General features: G+C 44.2%; 1 protein-coding gene across 1 annotated transcript in view; it reads left to right on the forward strand.

Annotated features, from left to right (window-relative positions):
- Positions 1 to 23,526, forward strand: part of LOC115463265 (hippocampus abundant transcript-like protein 1) — a 131,576-nt gene that overhangs the window by 87,181 nt on the left and 20,869 nt on the right. The window contains exon 10 of the mRNA XM_030193619.1: positions 5,321 to 5,418. Within this exon, the coding sequence (XP_030049479.1) occupies positions 5,321 to 5,418 (98 nt within the window). The remainder of the gene's footprint in view (positions 1 to 5,320; positions 5,419 to 23,526) is intronic.

The raw sequence follows: 23,526 nt of genomic DNA on the forward strand, positions 1-23,526 counted from the left end.
AAGCATGCTCAGTTCATGCATGGAGTGAGCATGCTTGGGGAGTGCTGGCATCAGCAGCTAGAGGAATGCCACTGACTTCATCACTCCTGAGGAAGTATGTGGGAAGGAGGCAGCTTTGGCAGTGGCCACTCCTCCGCCCTCTCCTCCCTCCCTCCAGTGGACTGCTGGCTATGCCCCTGCCTTTAATATGGCAATTTCTATGTTCTTATACTTTTCTCCCGAGTGTTCCTGTATCTTTTCCAAGATCACATGATGTTAAAATATGGCACTTGATTATTCATTTGAATTATGCCATCAAGAGGGAGAACTGAGTTGCCTTTGCTTATGTAGAGAAGCAGCATAAATTTTGAACTTTGTAATTTCCAATTATATACAAATTCAAGTCACTTAAATCCTGGGTTATTAGGCTTGGTTCTTCAATCATGAGTGGCTTCTGCACTATCAAATTCTTCAGAACTTTTTCAGGGACAGGTGCGCCTCAAATAGAATTATTTGCCAGCAGTGAAAATGCAAAACCCTCTCTTTCAGTACATCCATCCCAGAATTGGCTGCTAAGGATGTGCTGTCCATAATGTGGCTTGGTCACTCTTTACATTTATCTTCCCATCCCTTTCATAGCAAAAACCCTATATGAGATTCAAGAGGACTGACATAAATGGTTTTCATAGCACTGTGGTGTCCTCTTCAGAACTGGTTCTTTTTCATCAAGAGGCTCCATTGCTGATAATGCAGCAAGGCTTCCCTTCTATGACTAAATCTGAAATTGCTAGCCATAACAGCATAGAAATTTAGTGTGTTAGATTCTGTCCTAGGGCTGCCAACACAGATGATAAAATCTGTGGTCGAGGTAAGAAAAACCTTCTGCCAGATGTACCTGTGCCTTTAGTGGAAGAGATCTCCATCTGGTGTTCTAATAGTCACAACTCCATTTGGGGCGCTGAGTATTTTTCTTCACTACCTATACACTCTGTTCGGGCTGCAAATGTACTCTTGATTCTCAATCTAACCCATTGTTGGCCAAAGCCCATCCTGATCAGAGAGGCTCCAACATTTTAAAGCTAAGTTTTTGTGTTACATAAGTACATAAGTATTGCCACACTGGGACAGACCAAAGGTCCATCAAGCCCAGCATCCTGTTTCCAACTGTGGCCAATCCAGGTCATAAATAACTTGCAAGATCCTGAAAAAGTTCAATACGTTTTATGCTGCTTATCCCAGAAATAGCAGTGGATTTTCCCCAAGTCAATTTAATAGTGGTCTATGGACTTTTCCTTTAGGAAGTTGTCCAGACCTTTTTTTTAAAACCCCACTAAGCTAACCGCCTTTACCACATTCTCTGGCAACAAATTCCAGAGTTTAATTACACGGTGAGTGAAGAAAAATTTTCTCTGATTCATTTTAAATTTACCACTTTGTAGCTTCATCTCATGCCCCCTAGTCCTAGTATTTTTAGAAAGAGTAAACAAACAATTGACATCTACCCGTTCCACTCCACTCCATTATTTTATAGACCTCTATCATATCTCCCCTCAGACGTGTTTTCTCCAAGCTGAAGAGCCCTAGCTGCTTCAGCTTTTCCTCATAGGGAAGTCGTCCCATCCTCTTTATCATTTTTGTTGCCCTTCTCTTTACTTTTTCTAATTCCACTATATCTTTTTTGAGATGCGGTGACCAGAATTGAATACAATATTTGAAGTGTGGTCGCACTATGGACCGATACAAAGGCATTATAATGTCTTCACTTTTGTTTTCCATTCCTTTCCTAATAATACCTAACATTCTATTTTCTAACTGCTGTGATATTGGGAGGTTTTTTTCCAGTGATGTCATTAAGAACTCCAGTACTACCCAAGATATAATGGTGATAGAGAATCTGTTGAGGCTTTTTCCTCCTAAAAAATTCTTCATGATTATAGAGTTAATTGTTTACGCATTGTTTTTGAACAGTGAGGGTTTTTTTGTATTAGCACTGTAATTTCTTACATCTCTCATGAAACTTCCATTTGATCCAAAGGTTCTGCTTCACTCAAGTATATATTACCTGCAAGGTGCTTTTTCTATTCTTCAACTAGAATAAGTAAACTTCAAAATTTGATCACCTATTAGCTGAATACTCATTTTCATCACAGTAAGATACTTATACATACTCATCCTAAGTTTTTACCAAAGGTACATTTTTCCTTGTCAAATGAGGAAATTGTGCTCCCTACCTTTTGTCCAAAATTACCTAAAAATCCATGCAAGAAGTCTTTCTACAATCTGGATTGCAAAAGGACTCTGTCTTAAAAGAACTGAAGGGGTTAGTCGATCTACCCAGTTCGTTGTCTCCTTTGACTCCAACAGAGTTGGTATTCCAATAGGTAAATGAACTTGAACATCTTGTTTGGTATCTTACATAGTAACATAGTAGATGACGGTAGAAAAAGACCTGCATGGTCCATCCGCATCCAGTTCTGTTACAAAAAAACTGGTTCTTCTCTAGACAGCAGTCAGACTTGACCAAAACTGTGGTACTGCTGCTCTGATGCCACTGTTGCTTGGACCAGTCCTCAAACATAGGTTCTGTGTTCTGTCAAACTGTGTTGTTCAATGTGTCTGTAACAAGAGCTGCCCTTGTCTAGTAGTCCACTTTAAAAAAAAAATGCAGTCAAGATGGCGGCTTGAGTGTGTTTGCTGATCGATCCAGGCTCTCTGCTGGCGTTTCTTCTAAGAAATTTCCTCTTTCCTAAAATGCCGCATTCCAAAAGAAAGGGGATAGTGAAGGGCCAAACGCCATTGGACAGAACCTCTTCCCCGTCCCAACAGATGATAGATCGATACACAACACATCCCTGTAGTTGGAGTGAGTGTGCCCAAGCAGAGGACTGAAGGAGGAGCGACGGTCCTCTCGGGATTAGAAACATCTTTATCGCCTCCAGAATATAATCGACCTCCGTGTCCAGCGTTTTCAGGGCAGAGAGAGGAGGCCCAGGTCGTATCGGAAGTCGAAAATGACCGGACCTCGAATGGCATCAATCTCACCCAGAAAGCTGGAGGAACAAACTTGGAGGAATTATCCCCCAAGGAGATTACTCTTGAGGCAATATGGAAGGCATTACAAGGATTAAATAAGGTAGTTCTAAAATCAGCTCAAGGTACCTCTCAACTCGTAAGTAAAATTGACTCTTTAACAATTTCTTTAGAAAAAACTAAGCAGGAAACTGCAGTACAAACTGATCAAATTCATGAAGAACTGAAAAGTTTAAAAGCTACCTCTGAGACTTTGATATCAGATAAAGGCATTATACATAAGAAGATAGAACATTTCAACAGACGTTTGAATTTGAGAATATTGAACTTCCCCTGGTATATGGAATGAGTTCTACTGATCTTTTTAAAAAATATCTACAGGAAATACTATTATATCCAGCTTCAGCTATACCCCTATTGAATAAAACTTATTATTTACCGATTCCTACGCAAGCTGAACCTGGATTTAGTGGTGAAAAGTCGACACGCTCAAGGAACTTTTCTTCTAATCAACAAAATACACAAGAACCTTTGGATGTTTCATTACTATTAGAAGAATCATTATCTGAAGTAGAGCAACGTAGAACTCTGTTGGTTTCATTTGTCTTTGAGCAAGACCTAAACTCAGTGATGAAAATATACTTTAAAAATTCCTTAAAGACTTTTTGTGGTCAAAGAATTTGGATATATCCGGATGCCAGCAAAACTACTCAAGATAGAAGGAAAACGTTTTGACTTTTAGAGAAGAAACCAGAGCTATAGGGGCAACGTATTTACTGGCATATCCTTGTAAATGTTTGGTTAAGTATATGGGTAATAAATATGTATTTTTTGAGCCACAACATCTTAAAACATTTTTAGAAATGAAAAAGTTATCCGTTAAACCTAAAGAGTAAATGAAAGACAACAGATTGATTATTAAGTGATATAAGGGGAAATAGGCCATGCCATTTACTTTAAAGTTTTACTAATTATTTTTTGATCCCTGAAATCACCCCCCCCCCCCCCCCCCCATTCTATTTTGTGGTCTAAAGAATTGAAGAATTTGATTTAAGACTTATTTTCTTTAAATAATTACTTTATTATTGTATTCAAATTTTTCAATGTATTTCCAATACATGTTCATCGTTTAAAGAGTGTAAAATTTATAAAAAAAAAAAAAAATTGAGTGGGCCTGACTTTGGAGTCACCCACTTGTTTACCTGACCCAGTCTTGCTTATTGATGGAGAAAGCATGTTTCTCACCTGTAATGAGCGTTTTCCATAGACTGCAGGATAACTCATGCACAATCTGTCTCACCTTTCTTGAGTTATGGAACCAAAGAGCTAAGGAGATGGCTGCATGTGGGATGGCCTGCACACACTAAAAAGCTGACACAAGTTCTGAGCTCTGGGAGAACTCTCTGCCCAGGTGTAATCAGATGATGTCACCCAGTTGTGTATCCCTGGTCAGTCCTGCTGTCTATGGAAAACACCTGTTTACAGGTTAAAAAACGAAAACCACAAAAAATGCTGTGTGTTTTTTTTGTGTGTTAGGAAAGAGCATTTGTGAAGTACAGGAAGAACCACATGTCTCTTGCTTTCAGCCAACTATCACTACATTTTTCCTCTATATTAAGAGGCATGAAAACCAAAATAGGAAACTGAAACTAACCATGGCTGTAAAATAAATGACTTACTACTACATATGTGTAATTGCTGTTTTGTTTGTGAGCTTCATGTTTTTGTTTTTATTTTTATGGTCTGTTCATGTTAGGACTCTGTATCACATTGTGCTATGCGCTGTCTATGCCAGTTAACCAGCTGAGAAGATGAGGGGTGGACCTGTATCATAGTGCTGACCCTGTTGAGTAGCATGGCTATTGGGGAGCCCAGGGCCTCCTAGCTAAGGCATAAGCTTTTAGCTTCCTACTTCTTTTTCAGGACAGCAAGGGAGAAAAGGAACTCATGGAGCAAAGGCAAGATGCAAAACGTGGCGTTCTGGTAGCTGTCAGCTATTCAGTTTTGACAGGCCTTCTTAGATGGCAGTCCTTTATATATATCATATCTCTGGTATCAGAGGTTGTGATATCCTATATCAAGCTAGTGTAAATATAAGATAGAGGTTATAATACCTAACTTAAGGAGACCATAAGTACCTGCCGCATATCTAGAAGAGTCATTTGCTAAAATGTTTGTTTGTTCTTATGTTATTGCAGTAATAGCTATTGCAACTTCTGATCTGGTTGTCTCCAGAGCTAATTCAGCTAAAACTGCACATGCATGTTTCAGTTCTGATTCTAATTAAGGAGGATTGATAATTGTTTTGTAGGATGATGTGGGCAGCCGGAGCTGTAGCAGCTATGTCCAGTATTACATTTCCAGCAATCAGTGCTCTTCTTTCACATAATGCTGAGCCAGATCAGCAAGGTGAGTACGAGTTTTCTAGCTAGCTAGCTAGCTCTCTGTTGCACACACTGAACTAATGATTTCAATATTCTGTCAAAGATGGTGCCTAGATCCTTTTTCTGGGTGGTGATTGCTAATAAGAAACCTAGCATTGGGGAGCCATAGATGAGATTATTTTTCCTTGTGCATGTCACTTAGCACTTGTCCACATTCAATTCCAGTTCATTTCTAAAAGTGAAAAGATCCAGAGATCTATACTGGAATTGGTGCTTTTTAACAATTTGGTTTTGTCTACTGAGAATATGGACCATTTAGTCCAGTGTACAGTGGGACATTGCACTCTATCCTGTGTTTTAATTTTCCTAAGAGTCTCTCTTGAGGAACTTAATCTCAATTTTCAGAAGACTTTTAATACTTTATTGCCATTATTTTAGAAGCATCCCCACATATAACAGCTTTTGGATGTGTGTGTGTGTGTTTTTTTTTTTCCTACTGCAACACTGGGACAGACCAAAGGTCCATCAAACCCAGCATCCTGTTTCCAACAGTGGCCAATCCAGGTCACAAGTACCTGGCAAGATCCCAAGACAGTAGAATACATTTTATGCTGCTTGTCCTAGAAATAAGCAGTGGGTTTTCAAGTCCATTTTAATAATGGCTTATGGACTTTTCTTTTAGATAGCTATCCAAACCTTTTTTTAAACCCTGCTAAGCTAATTGCTTTACTGCATTCTCCTTGACAACGAATTCCAGAGTTTAATTATACGTTGAGTGAAGAAACATTTTCTCTGATTCATTTTAAATTTACTACTTTGTAACTTCATTGCATGTCCCCTAGACCTAGTATTTTTAGAAAGAGTAAACAAGCGATTTCACATCTACCTGTTACATTCCACTCATTATTTTATAGACCTCTATCATGTCTCCAAGCTGAACAGCCCTAACTGCTTTAGCCTTTCCTCATAGGAAAGTCGTCCCATCACCTTGATCATTTTCGTTGGCCTTCTCTGTACCTTTTCTAATTCCACCATATCTTTTTTTGAGATGCGGTGACCAGAACTGCACACAATATTCGAGGTTCGGTCGCACCATGGAACGATACAAAGGCATTATAACATCCTCATTTTTGTTTTGCATTCCTTCCCTAATAATACCTAATATTGTATTTGCTTTCTTAGCCACCGCTCATACTGAGCAGAGGGTTTCAACGTATCAATGATGATGCATAGATCCTGGTCGGTAACTTCTAATGTGGAACCTTGCATTAGTTTCCCACATCCATCACTTTGCGCTTGCTCACATTAAATCTCATCTGCCATTTATAGAAGCATAGAAACATGACTGTAGATAAAGGCCAAATGGCCCATCCAGTCTGCCCATCCTCTGTAACCCCTAACTCTTCCTTTTCCTAAGTGATCCCATGTGCTTATCCCATTCCTTCTTAAATTCTGACACAGTCTTCTACTCCACAACTTCCACCGGGAAGTCATTCCACGCTTCCACCACCCTTTCTGTGAAATGATAAAACCTATTCCTTCTTAACGTCATCGTATGCTCCCTCGTTCCAGAGTTTTCCTTCAGTTGAAAAAAGCTCACTTCCTGTACATTAATACCCTTGAAATGCTTTTGAGATATTTAAACATCTCTATCATATCTTCTCTCTCCCTCCTCTCTTCCAGCATATACATGTTGAGGTTCATAAGCCTGTCCCTATATTCAATACCACTTACTAATTTTGTAGCCACCCTGTGGACCGACTTTATCCTGTTTATATCTTTTCCATAGGTGCGGTCTTCAGAACAGCACACTACTCTAAATGGGGCCTCACCAGAGACTTGTACAAGGGCACTATCACCTCCTTTTTCCTGCTTGAGATGCCTAGTCTCCCAGTCTTGTAAGGTCCTCTTGTAAGCTTTCACAATCCTCTCGCAATTTAACAACTTTGAATAACTTTGTGTCATCAGCAAATTTAATTACCTCACTAGTTACTCCCATCTGAAGATCATTTATAAATATGTTAAAGAGCAATGGTTCGGGGGCGTTTTAAGATGGCGGATGGTTTGGTAGACGCTCAACATCGACGCTGACTCTTCCTAGGTGAACGATTACCACGGGGAAAAATTTTTTTCCTAAAATGCCGCACACCAAAAGGAAAGGGGTAGTAAAGGGCTTACCGGTGAAAAATCCCGAAACTGCCCTAGTGCAGACGACGATGGAGAGGTTTGCCGCCAGTACTCCACGACAGACCGGCTTGAGTTTCCCCGCAGTGGAAGACGAGGGTGGATCGCCTTTTCCACGGGGAGTTGAGACCTCATTATCCTCGCCGGAAATTAATCCCCCGCCTTGCCCAGCAGGCCTCAGAAGTGGGTTAGGACTTCTAGATTCGTCTGAAGATGTCGAAATAGAAGAACTAATCACTGGAACCCACGATGAGGCCCTGGGACAACAACAAAACAAAGTGGAGCTTAAGACCCCCGAGGCGGTAACTTTGGACACTATCTGGGCAGCGATACAGACGTTAACTTCTGTGGTAACCCCAATCGTGAGTAAACTAGATTTGGTAACTTCTGCGTTGGATACCTTTAAAAAAGAATCTGAAAAGACTAATATAGTTGTCCAACAGGATTTAAAGACTTTGAAAGAGAAATCTGATATGCTTATTAAGGATAAGATGGCAATTCATCGAAAGATAGAATACTTTGAGAACTTTAATAGACGTTTAAATTTAAGATTTTTGAATTTCCCTGTTTCCCCTGAAATTAATGTGAAGGATCTGTTTAAAAAATTTCTTATGGAAAATCTTCTATACTCCCCAGATTTGATTCCTCCAATTAATAAAATATATTACTTACCAGATTTGAAAAGGGGAGAAAAATTGAAGACTTCAGGAGATTTACAAAATCTAACAGCCTTCTTAGAACAATCAACTACTGAAATTCTAACTAGAAAAACTATGCTTGTTTCATTAGTTTTTGAACAAGATGTGAATGCCATTTTGAAAATGTACTTCAGAAACTCAACTAAAATGTTTTTTGGAGAAAAGATATGGATATATCCAGATGTGGTGAAGACCACACAAGATCGAAGAAAAGCTTTTTTAGCTTATAGAGAAGAAACTCGATTGCTAGGGGCAAGATTTATTTTGTCATACCCTTGTAAATGCATGATAAATTACTTAGATAAAAAATATGTGTTTTTTTAACCAGAACAACTGAAAGTCTTTTTAGAGACGAAAAAAATAACCAGATAATCTCCGAATAATGAAAAGATCAGGATTAATAATAATAATAATTGTGGAAGCTATCCAGGCCATATTTATTAGATATTTGTTTTCCACATGATTGTTCCATCATTTATGCTTAGCCCCCTCCTTTTTACTTTGTTGGTGGTCTAGGAAAGAACTTGTATGAGAGGAGAGTTAAAACTTTATTTCCTATTAAATATTATATGTGTTCTGCTTTTCCTGAACAAGATTTAATACTTGTATAAAATTGTTGAAATTATAAATAAAAATATAAAAAAAAAAAAAAAAAAAAAGAGCAATGGTTCCAGCACAGACCTCTGGGGAACCCTACTATCTACCCTTCTCCATTGAGAATACTGACCATTTAACCTTACTCTGCTTTCTAACTTTTAACCAGTTTTTAATCCACAATAGGACACTACCTCCTATCCCATGACTTTCCAGTTTCCTCTGGAGTCTTTCATGAGGTACTTTGTCAAATGCCTTTTGAAAATCCAGATATACGATATCGACTGGCGTACAAATATAAAAGCCATTTAGAAAGGTTGGCTATATAAACATAGTGAAGTTAGCCATATCTACATAACAAGGTGGTGTGGTTAGGGCAGGGCAAATATACTGTTGTGTATTTCCCATTATACAAGGGGAATGCACATGGATATGAAAAAATAATCCACATCAGAATTTCTACCTGCCCTGAGGCATGAGTAAGTGCCTACTAGATAGTCAGTTGCAAAAGCCAAGAGCACATTTTCCTCCAGTCCCCTCCATCCTTCTCCCCTTCCCCAACATCTATACAGCCAATTACTTTATCTTACCCAGCTTGTCTGTTTGTCCCCTTTGGCTGCCTGTTAAGATGGCTTAATTGTATTCTGACATTGTGAAAGTTATGAGCGAAACCACTCTAAGATGGTATTAGCAAGATCAATATTGTGTATCCTGTATAGTAGGAGATCATGATCTACAATAGAGGTTCTCAATACATGGTGTGCATATGAGGCTTCTGCAGGGGTGCATGGTACTAGTAGGGAAGGTTTCTCAGCACCTTGCTGCTGCCACCCTGGCTGCCCCTGCTCCAGACCAGCAGCTGCAGTGATAGTACAACCTAAGGCAGTTACAGAGCCACATTCTTCACATGTGTGCTGTTGGCTCTTCTGGTCCCCTAGGAAAAAGAAAACAAGCAAAGCATATTGTTTACAAGTCTGTACTTTAACCCTCCTCAACCAGCAGATTAATCTTCCAGTGCATCTACCCTAGACCCACATCCAAATTCTGCTTTTGAGCCTCAATATTGGGCTTGAAAAAATCATATACAACTTTCCGTTCCTTATTAAAATGTATCTTTTTCCAATAGCCTTTCACTGCTTATGTTCACTGATGAGACTTGTAAGATGGCAGGCAGACTGGTTCAGTTTAGGGCACAGGGAATGGATGAATGGTTTGATATATTTTAGTATTCTTTTGCATGAATGATTGTCCCTACCCCTTTCAGATAACTGACTTCCTTTTCGGTTTTGTTTTAGTGTTTTTAACTTTTTACATTTTTTTTTTTTTAATTATTATTTTATTGAATTTTCCTTACATTTATGTAAAAAGCATAAATTGGAATTAAAGAAATATACATTCTATTTGAAATAATCAATCAGGCAAAATGTCAATTATATTAGTCCACATTAAATGATCCAAGAACTGGGTACTTAGAGTTAACAAGGCTGAAACAGTATTTCTATCTCAGCCTATTTGCAGCAGGAAGGACAAGAATCCAAATCGGGGCAGCCGATATAGCGTACAATTCAAAGTTAACAACACATTACTCTTTACTAACTATAAATTCCATAAGTTTTCCTGGTTCAAAAAAAATATAATTAGTGGATTCTAAAGAAATATAACATTTACAAGGAAATTTAAGTATAACGGTCCCACCCAGTTGGAGGACCCTTGCTTTCAGTAGTAAATATTATTTTCTTCTTTTTTGTGTCTCTCGAGAGAGATCAGGAAAAACTTGAATTTTTGAGCCAAGAAAAGGTGTAGAGATATGACGAAAAAAAAAGTCTAAATATATTATTTCGGTCCAATTCTAATGCAAAAGACACTAACAATGTTGTCCTTTCCGTGATAACTTCCATTGAACTCTCCAAAAATTGTGTTAAGTTTAAATCGGTCTGGGGGGGGTTGTAAATTAGAAGCTCCAGCACCAGAAATGTATATTACTCTGGTCAAAGGGGGAAAAGCTTCTGAGGGAAGCCCCAGAACTTCAACAAAATATTTTTTTAACATTTCTTTAGCTGGAATCAAGGGAGACTTGGGAAAGTTCAAAAAACGAAGGTTATTCCTCCTCAATTGATTCTCCATATAGTCAATTTTCTTCCTTTGAATGTTATTATCTTTGGTAACAGCCAACATAGAGTTTTTAGTGGAATTTACCTCGGTTTCAAGGACATCAATCCTTTTCGTCTGTTCAGAGACCTTACCCAAAAGCTCAGAATGAGCCTGAGACAGTTTCCTCACATCCCCTCGGAGAGTTTCAGCTACTTGCAGTAACGTGTTGTTCAAGCCTTGAATCGCCTCCCAAATGGAGTCCATTGTGACAATCGCTGGTCTTACAATCTCCCCGATACAAACGGAGGGCTCGTTCTGGTATCGCTCGGGCTGTGAGGCTTGTGGCGTCAAACCCGTTTGGGAAGATGTTTCCAACGGAGACGAGGTCGCTATGGGGTCTCCACTGCTAACCGCAGGGGCTACACTTCCGGAAGCTCCCGCGAGTTGCCTCTCCATAGCCAACAGATCCCCTCCGGGTCTCGGGGGTGTTGCCGTCAGAGGGGGACTTAACGTCACTCCCTCAACGCTAAGGTCCGAAGTCTCCGTCGGACCCCTCGAAGCGCCGATTTGTGTTCTCTGTACCAGCAGTCCCGATTCCTCCAGCGTCGTCTGTCGGGTGGAAAGGGCTTTAACCGAACCTGTGGAGCCAGGTACGCTGGTTTTACCCTTTCTCTTCACCATAACTTGATGAAAGAAATTCCCACTCGCAATTGGCGTTAGAGGGTCAGGAACTGCTGTTCATGCATCCTTCCTAAACGCCATCTTGGATCCGACTTAACTTTTTACATTTTTAATTATACAATACAATTATGTAAACTGCTTTGATTTGCCTCACAACTTAAACAGTATATTAAGTTTGATAAATTGCAATCACTCAGGTTATATCAAATATCTCTAAAAACAATTTAAATATTATTTTTTTTGTTTTAAGTGCTCAGAAAATAGTGTGACCAAACCAAATGCAGTGGTCACCGTTATCTGTCCTTGCACCAAAACAGAGTGTCCTTATAATCTCAGTTTAAAGTAGAAAATTCACATTTGTTGAAAGCCATGAATTTATCTTATGATGAATTGTTCTTTTCTTGGACAATCCTCACATCCACTGCTGAAATGCTTCACCAACACCACATGAGATAATAGATACAGTGTCAGAATAAACATTCCCCAACTTGGATCCTTGTTTCACTTAAGACTGCTTCTTCAGGGGGATTCCTACAAAACAAAAAAAAATTTCAAATATACAAAAACTTCAAAAGCTAATCTCAAACTCAAAAATATAATACTCACTGATGAGGCAGGAATGTGCCTACCCCTCAAAAATGGCGTCGAATCTCTTATGAACCTTCTCATGGGCAATTCACATTAATACAGGCCAATCAACATTATTTAAACCTTGTGGGGAAAGTTGCCAACTGAAATATCAATCTCTGTAAAGTACATTTGCCCCTCTAGAAAGATATATCTGCTGTAAAACCACAAATCTTAAATCCTTCAATGTATGATTTTTCTCCTTCCAATGCTATACCAGCGGGGTTTCAACGCGTCCTAATCTTATATTGCTCAGCTACTCGATACGTGATTTTTCCCTTCGTCTGGCTGATGTAATACAATTCACATGACCACTTAGTGAAACCGCACAAGTAGTATATTGTATAATCAGTGTTGTCTCAAATCATATTTGATTAGAATAAGGTATAGGCAGGCACTTGAACTGTTTCCCAAGCATATTGACAATAAACACAGTGACCACAAGCTGAGTGTCCATGTTCTTGATCACTTACTATAGATGTACTAGTAAAAAAAAAGGCCCATTTCTGACACAAATGAAATGGGCGCTAGCAAGGTTTTCCTCGGAGTGCGTATGTTTGAGAGAGTGTATGTGACAGTGACTGTGTGTGAGAGAGAGAGAGTGAATGTGCGAGTGTAGGTGTGTGTGTGTGAGAGAGAGTGTGTCTGGGTGCGAGTGTGTGTGTGAGAATGAGAATGTGTGCAAGTGCGTATGTGAGACACAGTGTGAGAGAGAGAGTGTGTGTTTCACATAGATACAGTGTGTGCGAGAGAGAGATTGTGTGTGAGACACAGACTCTCAGTGAGACTGAGTGTATGAGACCAAGAGAGTGTGTGAGTGACTGTGTGACACATAGAGAGTGAATGTGATACAGTGTGAGACCTAGAGTATGTGATAGTGTGTGAGAGAGAGAGAGAAAGAAAGACATTGACTGTGAGAGAGAGTGTGTGAGAGTGTGTGTGTGACAGAGATACCTCCCCCCTGCCTCTGGTGTCAGGCCCCCCTCCCTCCCTCTCTCTGGTGTCAGGCCCCCCCTCTATCTCTCTGGTGTCTGAGCATTACTGTGCAGTATGCTGAGCTCTGGCTGTGCTTCAAGGAACTGACCAATCCTATTTAATAGAATGCACCTCCAACATTCTGAAGCCGAGAAACCTCGTGTGGTTGGTCACTTCTGCTTGTGATGAACCCGGAAGTATGTGATGTCAATTCAGGAGATGGATACAGAGAGCAGGAATGCCTATCTCAGCCACTTCACTTTTAGAACGTTGGGAAAGTGAGGCTTCATTAGAACGTTGGAGGTGCGTTTTGTATAGAGATGTGTCCTTATACTGGAAATGGTTAATAAATGACAGATTTTTACTCTGCTGGTAGGCAAACTAAGGCTTTCTTAACTGAGGATGAAAATGAAGCCTTTGCTAATGTTTCAATAATAATCTTTTAACATCAAAGGAAAGAGGTGAATATGGTAATGCACATCAAATTTAATTGCAGGGGTCCATTTCCTAGGAGCAAGTAACTATTGTCTCTGTGCATATAAAGCTTGTTTATATGCTTTTTTTTTTTTTTTTTTTTAACTGAAAGGGGAAAGGAAAGCCCGAATCTTCGACCCTGGTGTTAAACAGTGCCTCCATCTTGTCTGCATTCATTTTAAAACCAGAGTAACAAACAAAATGCAAAAGCTCCCCCAGTAAAGGCTGGAGAGAAGATTTGGGATCCCTGAAAAATAACTGTATCATCGACATATAGCAGTATCTTGTGAACACTACTACTCACCAACATAGGAATAATATCTGGATTTCTATGGATTGCAAGTGGAGACATGGGGCATCCTTGACATACAACTCTATGTGGTAAGGAATTTCCCGAACAAACTCCATTCACCATAATCTGGCTATTAGGTCTCATATAAAGGCTCTGGACCCACTGGCCAAATCTGCCTCCGAATCCCACTGCTGCCAACACCTGAAACAAAGGCCACTCTATGTGGTCAAATGCTTTTTCCGCATCCCACCGCCATTGCAGCTGTTGGAATTTTAGACCTTTGAAGATGGTCAGTTATATCAATGGCCCTGCAAACATTATCCCTCAACAAACGACCCTTCACGAAGCCTGTTTGATCTGTGCCCACTAGCTCTAGCAACTTCAGCTCTAATCTGGAAGCCAAAATTTTTTACAACAGCTTCATATCAGCATTCAACAAGGCAATGGGCCAATAAGTAGAGCATAGAGAAGGATTTTTTCCCCGGTTTCGGTAGCGCCACCACCTGTCCCCTGTACATGGAAGCTGGCAAATACTGGCCACTCCATACTGCATTAAATACCCTGGCCAAGACAGGAGCCAGATGAACCTGCAGGGTCTTAAAAAATTCTAACAGAAACCTGCTTTCCCAGTGACTATGCCCTTAATAGCAGCTAGTACCTCAGATTGTTGGATATCTTGATTCATCCACATTTGATCAGCTTTCGAGATTCAAGGCAGATGCAGAGAGGCAGTATAATCCTGTATTCTGCCTCTGAAGCTGTTGTCACTGCTGTGTAAAGCCTTTCATAAAATTTACAGAACTCTTCAGCAGTGCTTAAATTTGTAACTATTCTATTCTCCCTACAGAGGGCACCTCCAGGTGGCTAATCCATCTATCGCTTTGTTTTTTTTCTAAGCTGACATGCCAGCATCTTTCCCACCTTATTACCCTGCTCCATATGCTGCGCTTTAGAACACTACAGCAGGTAGTCCGTATGCTAAATATCTAAATCAGATTCTTTACGCTTACTCTGCAGTTGGGACAATGTCTTACAACTCCTTTTCTTTTTATGCAACTCCTGCAAAGCAGTGAACTTCCCCAGAAGCTGTTTCCTAAGGGCTTCTCTCTGTCTCTTCTCCTGGGACCCCCGCTGAATTAGCAGCCTCCTAATATAAGCCTTCCCTGCATCCCATAGAGAGCCCACTGCAATATCTTCAGTATTATTGTGCTCCTTCCACTTCTGATTCTACCAGGTCTGCACATCTGCCCAAAGCAGTAAGCTGGTGTTTGCCTGCCATGCTCTAGCACCTTCTCAACTCTCACCAAGAGTGAGAGAATAAGATACCAAAGCATGGTCAAAAATACAAATTGGAGAAATATGAACTTTATCCCACTGATTTAACTGGTCAGCTGGGCTACAAAAAAAAAAAGTCTAGCCAAGAGTAGGTTTGGTGCCTAGCTGAGTAATAAGAATAATCTCGAACTCCAGGATTAAAAACCCTCACACATCTAAAAGATTCTAAGTCTGCAAGCCATCTCTGAGGTCTTTACCCTCTCACATCAGAACGGACTCTAGCCCCAGATCTGTCTATCCCCTCCAGACAATAGTTCATATCCCCACTCCCCCCAGTAACGTAAGAGCTCTCAAAATGGGGTAACACTTGTTGCAAAAGTACCTGAAAGAAATGAGTCTTATGTCCGTTTGGAGCATAAATATTAAGAAGAGAGCTCAGCATCGTCTGTGCATCCAGTAAGTCAAAGCCATCTTCCCTCAGGATCTTTCCCTAGATCATAGAGTACAAAGGGAATTCTCTTTTTAACTAAGATCACCACTTTCCAGTGCTTAGAACCATCCGAAGCACAAAATACTTGGCCCCACCCTCCAGTGGCTAATTTAGCAGCTTCGGAATCTGTCAGTTTGGTTTCCTGTAACAGCGCAATATATATTTTTGCATCTCTGAGGTGTTTTAAGGATGTGTTTATGTTTAATAGGCCTGATGTCACCTACATTCCAGGTGGCTATTTTATAAGTGATCATAGGGATACGTAAGATATATTCTGCCCTCTAGCCACACTGTCCATCTCATCCATCACCAACCCTCAAGCCCCTGTCTCATACCTATCAATGCAGGCCCTTTTCCTCTACACAGTCCCCACTTCTGCTCCCAATTCTGTCCCCACCCATGTTTCCTCCAAGGACTCTTAACATCCAGCCCCCATACCCACAACCCCCTGAACAGAAACCAACACCACTCAATCTCTGCAAACCAGCTCCCATCTATCTTATGCCCTCCCACAAATATCCACCTCACCTGTTCCCCATCTCCCCATCCTGCCCTTTCCGTTCCTTTTCCATACAACATCCAGCCACACATACAGAACCTGATACAGTCCCCACTAAACTCATTCATCCATGCATCGCACCCATATACGTTTTTATCCATAGCATCTTATAACACTAAACACAAAGTGCAACAATAAGTCCTTCAGACTCTGTCTCAAGACTTTCTAAACCAATTAGTCCAAAGTCCACACTGCATCACATACATGGTATGCCAGTTGCAACCTCAAAAGCCGCTTCCAACCCAAGGTTGCAACAGAAGTCATGTTCACTATTTTTCTGAGCCAGACCCTAGATCCATGGACTGCAGGTCCTGCTCTGATTCCTTTCTATCCAATAGCTCAGCACCTCCAGGTGACGGGGAGCAAACTGACACTGCACATGAGCCATGCTCCCGAGCGGTATTTTGCCATCGGAAGGTTTCTCTGAGCCAGGCGTAAATTTAGTCCATGTGGTTCCTACACTGTTGTGCAGTTACTTGCCCGTTCCTGAAATCTGCCCTTCGCACCTCAAAGACCAATCGGCAGAGTTGGACTTGTTGCTGGAAAATGCATGAAGTGCTTTTTTGGCTTCCCCTGGAGAATTTAAAAAAAGCTTCTTGCCATTACAAGTAACCATCAACCTAGCAGGAACCCAAATTCCTGCTTGAACATTTTTCTCTAGAAATGCTTTTTTTTATAGGGTGTGACGGGGGCCTCCCGCACTGGAGGTTACGTTTGGGATCTGACCATCTTAGACAGTCCAGGCCTTGATAGGAGTTCCCCAGTTCACTATAAACTTGACTGTAGCCTGTGTGATGAGTACCTTGTGTAGACTTTCTCCAACTGGAGGTGCACTTGCAATGTCTCCTCCTGAAGGTCAGTGGGAGTGCTCTGGAATCACTTCTGCAGAGGCCTCAGTCAACCTGGGACCTCTGCACTTCAATCAAAGCCTCTAAAGTCACTCAGGATGTTCAGAGGCATCACCAAGCATTGCTTCTGAGACCAATCCCAGAAACAGCTTATGACTACAGCTGCTCATACCCTCAGTCTTAGGTATAGGGGAGTCCTCCTTTTACTCAGGGTGGCTGTTCCTCAGTTATCAGCCATCCTGTTCCTGACTCCCTCCTTTTGGCTTAGAAACAGATTGTAGTCTCAGTTTGCTTGTGACACGCCCTCATGGCGCCTTTTCTGGGGGACACGACCTTGTACTAGCAGGCTTCATCTAAATATGCAAATTAGCAACTCCTTAGGCAAATTATACTTGCTTTAATATTCTTTAATCATGCAAGCAGGGAATTCTTTCAACAAACAGTTCATCAAAACCTCCTTCAACTGAGTGCACTTTAAAGGGGACCTGGGTCTCCACCCCTTGGACAGGACTTTTTTCACTCTCACTTTACAGTCCTGTCCTCCATCCGCGTCTGTTAATCCAGTTCTTAATTTACATCCTCCAGTGTTGCCTCACATTGGATTCTACAACTGTTATTTGCTTCATAATGACAATATCAAGGTAAGCTCCTGCTTGGTGCTTTAGGGATCCTTTTCCTTCGGGGACCGTGCCCCAGGGTTTTCAGCCCATCTTGATCCGCTCTCTCTCTCTCTTTCTGACATCCTCCCTCTTACTCTTTATGGACCTTCTCTTTGGGGTCAGATCCCCAGGGTTTTCAGCCTGCCTTGGTCCATCTCCTGGGAGTCTTCTTACAAGTCACTTGGCATCATTCTTCCTGGAGGTTCCCTTTCCTCTCCTTTCTCTCCTGCTCCTCCTGAAAGGGCTCTTTATATAGGGCTGCTACCACCCCTCCCCACCCCTTCTGGGCCCCTCACCCAGCACTGGAAGAGTCTTGAACCTTCTCCCAGGTGCCTTTTTTTCTTAAAGGGGAATCTCCTTCTATGTGTCTTCCCCTGACCCCTATATGCCTGACCTTTGTTGGAGCTCCATCTGTTGACCGGTTCCTGGCATTTTACAGGGTTTTCACTACGAGAGCACCCCTTGGTGGCCTCTTCAGGGTGGGGACAGGTCCTGTGATTATCACAAGGGCCACAATTTTTTTCTCTTCTGCAAAGTAGTGAGACTTAAATCTGGGGAAAAGTTTGTCTACATTGTCATATTGGGAGGAATTTTCTCTGCAGACCTGGCAGAGGACAAAATCCACCTCAGTAAAGTGTAAGAGCTTCACAATAATCGCCCATGGTGGCATGCAGTGATCCGGTTGGGGCCAAAGCTCCCTGTGTGCTTTTTTCACTTCATAAGACAGGTTAGCAATTTCTGTGGAAAAACAAGAACGCAACAGTTTTTGTACGTAACTCACCAGATCACCTCCTTCCACATCATCTGGAAGACCCACTATTCGCAAATTAGGTCATCTAGTCCGATTTTTCCTGATCCTTAATACGGTCCTGTAAATCCTCCAATCACTTAATTAACACATTGTCCTTTTTTTGTCCGCCCATTCTTCTAGGTCCATAAGTTGCCAACCGGTCTGAGAAGACCCCAAACTGCTCTTGTAATCTGGCCACCACCTGTTCAGCGATGGTAGTTTTGGCGTCCCGAAACTCCTGCAGAATCTGCACCAACATATTTCCTTCCATCTCAGCCAGATCTGTAGGGTGTTTTCTGGGGCTCTTGGCAGCCACCTTTTGATGGAATAATCAGGGCTCCAGCTTTCCTGCCATCGTGTCACTTTTGCTGACCGTAGAGCATAGATCTCTTTAATGGTCAGGCCAGCCAGACCCAGGGTCATACCTGCTTGGACATTTCCCGCTCCATTCACAGCAGCCTGAGGTAAGCCGTTAGCAAAATTGCAGTATAGACTGTAAGTTTTGAGAGAGTCGAAACATCTCAAGTACAAAGGATGCTCCCACTTTGCTCTGTTAGGCATGTCTGCCCTGCATAGTTGCCATATCTGAAGTCCGGTATGTCAAGTTTGATAAATAATAAACAATCTTGTTCTCAGGCTAACATGACAGTTGCCACAAACATAGCCCTATTGCTAGTTTCTTTAGTTGAAGTCTCATATTAGCTCTCTCCTCTGATCCCAGCCTTTTAACCGATCTAACTACATAAGAAGCTCTAGAAATGACTGGATGCAGAGAAGAGAGCAATCATAGAATCTCCAACATCTCATTAGGTGAAATAAAATTAGAATAAGGAAAATTTAAAAATCTTACAACAAATAGTGTGTTCCCAGTGGTGTGCTGGAGCCAGCTTGCACCGGCTCCCGAGAGCCGGTTGTTAATATTTATGAATTTTGCGAGCCGGTGGTTCAGCACTCCAGAGCAGCTCCCATGGCAAGAAGAAGAGGGAGGAAGTTAACTGCTGTACAGCAGGTCACTTCCTCCTCCTGCGCTAATTAGACCCGACCGTTTATGTAAACCATGAGCTTGCAATTCACATAAACAATCGCATCTAAGTCTGCACAGGAGGAGGAAGTGAGTGACTTATTGTGAGCAGATCACTTCCTCCTGTACCCTTCTCTAAAGGCAGGTTTCTGCTCATAGGCACCTGATATAAGAGGCCTCCCCAGCCCCAACTGTAACCAGGGCCGGCGTTAGGGGGGGGGGGGGGGGAAGCAAACAGGGCAACTGCCTGCCTGAGCCCCAAAGCTTCAAGGGGCCCTCGTTACTTTTAGCCCACCAGTGAAATTGTCAGATCAGCAGCAGTATGCAGGCCATGCAGCACAAATCAATTTACATGTGCCTGCCCTGGTGCGGTGGTCCATAGCAATGAAAGGGAGGATGGAGGAACTTGAGAAAGCCAGAGAACCGAAGCCAAGGCAACACGGGAGGGAGGGAGGACCTCCCCCCCCCCCCCCCCCCCTCAACTTCAGTTCTCTGGCTTCCTCCTACAGTAGCCTCTGCGCCAGGCCAAGTGTTCTCCGTCAAGGAAGCATTTCTGAAAGAGAGGGGAGAAAAAAAGGCTCAGGGAAAAGCTGCAGTTCTAGAGGGGACCTGCACTGACAGTAGCTCCTGCTCTCCACAGGCAGGGAGAGAGAGAGTTTCAAATGATCTTCTGCCCAGGGGGAGGGGAGACTCTGGCTGTGACAGGAGGGGCGGCAGCTCTGCCTCCCTCCCCTCTCTTCTGCTTCTCACACGTTTCCCGAATCCCCCGAGTTTAAGGTGTTGCTGTTTCTACTGCAGGAATTGTTTTCTATCTCTCCGTCTCCCAAAGAATGGCTTACTAACAAATGTACTCGTTTTTCTCCGAGGACAAGCAGGCTGCTTGTTCTCACGACTGGTTGACGTCCACGGCAGCCCCCACCAACCGGAAGAAAACTTTGTGGGCGGTCCCGCACGCAGGGCACGCCCACCGCGCATGCGCGGCCGTCTTCCCGCCCGTGCGTGACCGTTACCGCTCAGTTTTTTTTGATTCCGCGCTGGAGAGAGACGTGTTATCGTCTCTCTCTCTGTCAGCCCCAGAAACTGGATCGCGGCCTAGCCGCGGGTTTTTTCTCCTTCGCGTACGCGTTCGCGTATCTCCTTTTTGGTTGTTTAAAAAAAAAAAAAAAAAGAACGAACGAACTGTGTCCTCGTTGTTCTTAGTCGCGAGGGCGCTTCGTTGCGGCCTTGTGGCTGCGCGGTCGTTTTCTTTTTCGGGTGTGCTTTTCACCGCCACCATCGACGACTTTGACTTCGACGATGCGATTTTTCCATCGATGTCCTCGAAGGTCCCGAGCGGATTCAAGAAGTGTGGTCGGTGCGGCTGGCAGATCTCGCAAACCGATACCCACGCTTGGTGCCTCGGCCCGGAGAATAATACCAAGACGTGCACCTTGTGTCTCGGCTTAAGGAAGTGGACACAGGTGGCGAGGCAAGTTCTTCGGGACCGTCTTTTCGGAACTTGCGCCGGCCCTTCGACGTCGACTTCAACGGCATCGGTGTCGATGGCCGGGTCTTCGGTACCGATGTTGACGAAATCGGTGCCGACTCTGGCACCGACCCCAGGAGTACAGGTACTGTTGGCCTGCCGGTGACGGTGGGGGGTGAGCGGCCGTGCGGGCAGTCGGCCCCGGCCACTCCCTCTACCCCGGGCCATCGGGACCGAACCCTGTCGGATCCGATTCCTCGAGGCCGGGGGGGGGGGGGTTCTACCTCCTCTTCATCTCTGCCGATGACGGGCACCGAAAGAATGCCAAGAAGCACCGTTATCGGTTGCCCACGGCGCACGGAACTGCCAGCTCCGGCACCTCGAGGGAGGACTCGACGCCGAGGAAGCGGTAGTGCCGAGAGGAGCGTTCCCCCTCGGTTGAAGAGGTGTCGCTGCGCCAGTCCGCAGGTGCTTCGGTACCGTCTCCTGGACCTGAGCATCTTCCGACACCGACACCCCACACCGGCCCCCCTGCCTTTCCTGACAGCAGGCCTGGACGAGTGCCTCCGAGCCATCCTTCCGGGGATTCTGGAAGGGCTGATGCGCCAGGCTCTGCCGGCACCGGGGGTGCTTGCACCCCCGGCGCCGTTGATGGAGGCGCCGGCGTGCTCTAGCCCGATGCCGAGGCCGCCGACGCCGTTTGCGGCGCCAGTGTCGACCACCACGCAGGTGGAGTCCCCGTCGATGGAGGGAGCTTCATCCCCGCCGGCGCGGGAGTCCACCGCTTGACGCCATCACCGAGGACATGGTTCCTCGCAGTCGAGACGGGCCCGGTTGAGGTCTGAGCTGCAAGAGCTCATGTCTGACACCGAAGAATAGGCCTCGTGGGGGGAGGAGGAGGACCCCAGATATTTCTCCTCGGAGGAGTCTGTGGGCCTTCCCTCCGACCCCACTCCGTCACCGGAGAGGAAGCTCTCGCCCCCCGAGAGCCTCTCCTTTGCCTCCTTCGTCAGGGATATGTCTATTTGCATTTCCTTTCCTGTGGTCTCTGTGGATGAGCCGAGGGCTGAGATGCTCGAGGTCCTCGACTATCCATCACCACCTAGAGAGTCTTCCATGGTGCCGTTGCACAATGACCTCAAATAGACACTGCTTCGGAACTGGCTGAAGCCATTATCTAACCCCACCATCCCCAAGAAAGCGGAGTCCCAATACAGGATCCACTCTGACCCAGAGTTGATGCGGCCTCAATTGCCTCATGACTCGGCGGTCGTGGACTCTGCTGTCAAGAGGGCACGGAGTTCGAGGGATACCGTCTCGGCGCCCCCTGGGCGGGAGTCTCGCACTCTGGACTTGTTTGGGAGGAAGGCCTACCAATCTTCCATGCTCGTGACCCGCATCCAATCGTACCAGCTCTACACGAGCATTCACATGCGGAATAATGTGAGGCAACTGGCGGACCTGGTCGACAAGCTCCCTCCGGAGCAGTCCAGGCCTTTTCAGGAGGTGGTCAGGCAGCTGAAGGCGTGCAGAAAGTTCCTGTCCAAGGGTATTTATGACACCTGTAATGTGGCATCCCGAGCTGCGGCCCAAGGTATAGTGATGCGCAGACTCTCCTGGCTGCGTGCCTCTGACCTGGTCAACTGCACCCAGCAGCGACTGGCGGATGTCCCTTGCCGGGGGGATAACATTTTCGGCGAGAAGGTCGAGCAGTTGGTGGACCAACTACACCAGCGGGAAACCGCTCTCGACAAGCTCTCCCACCGGGCGCCTTCCGCATCCACCTCTGCAGGTGGACGTTTTTTTCGGGCCCAGCAGGCTGCTCCCTACGCCTACAACAAGCGTAGGTACACCCAGCCGGCCCGAAGGCCTCCTCAGGCACAGGGACATTCCCAGCGCGCTCGTTCCCGTCAACAGCGTGCGCCTAAGCAGCCCCCTGCGCCTCCACAGCAAAAGCCGGGGACGGGCTTTTGACTGGATCCATGGGAGCATAGCCGCCATCAAAGTGTCCGTGCCGGACGGCCTGCCAGTCGGAGGGAGGTTGAAAGTTTTTCACCAAAGGTGGCCTCTGATAACCTCCGACCAGTGGGTTCTCCAAATAGTGCGGTGCGGATACACCCTGAATTTGGCCTCCACTCCACTCCACCAAATTGCCCTCTGGGAGCTCAGTCCTTCAGCTCCCATCACAGGCAGGTACTTGCAGAGGAACTCTCCGCCCTTCTCAGCGCCAATGCGGTCGAGCCCGTGCCACCCGGGCAGGAAGGGCAGGGATTCTATTCCAGGTACTTCCTTGTGGAAAAGAAAAGAGGGGGGATGCGCCCCATCCTAGACCTGAGAGGCTTGAACAAATACCTGGTCAAAGAGAAGTTCATGGAGTGGTATCGCTCTTATACTGTCCAGTGACCCTAGT

The sequence above is a fragment of the Microcaecilia unicolor genome, chromosome 2, assembly GCF_901765095.1.
Source record: "Microcaecilia unicolor chromosome 2, aMicUni1.1, whole genome shotgun sequence".
Lineage (NCBI taxonomy): Eukaryota > Metazoa > Chordata > Amphibia > Gymnophiona > Siphonopidae > Microcaecilia > Microcaecilia unicolor.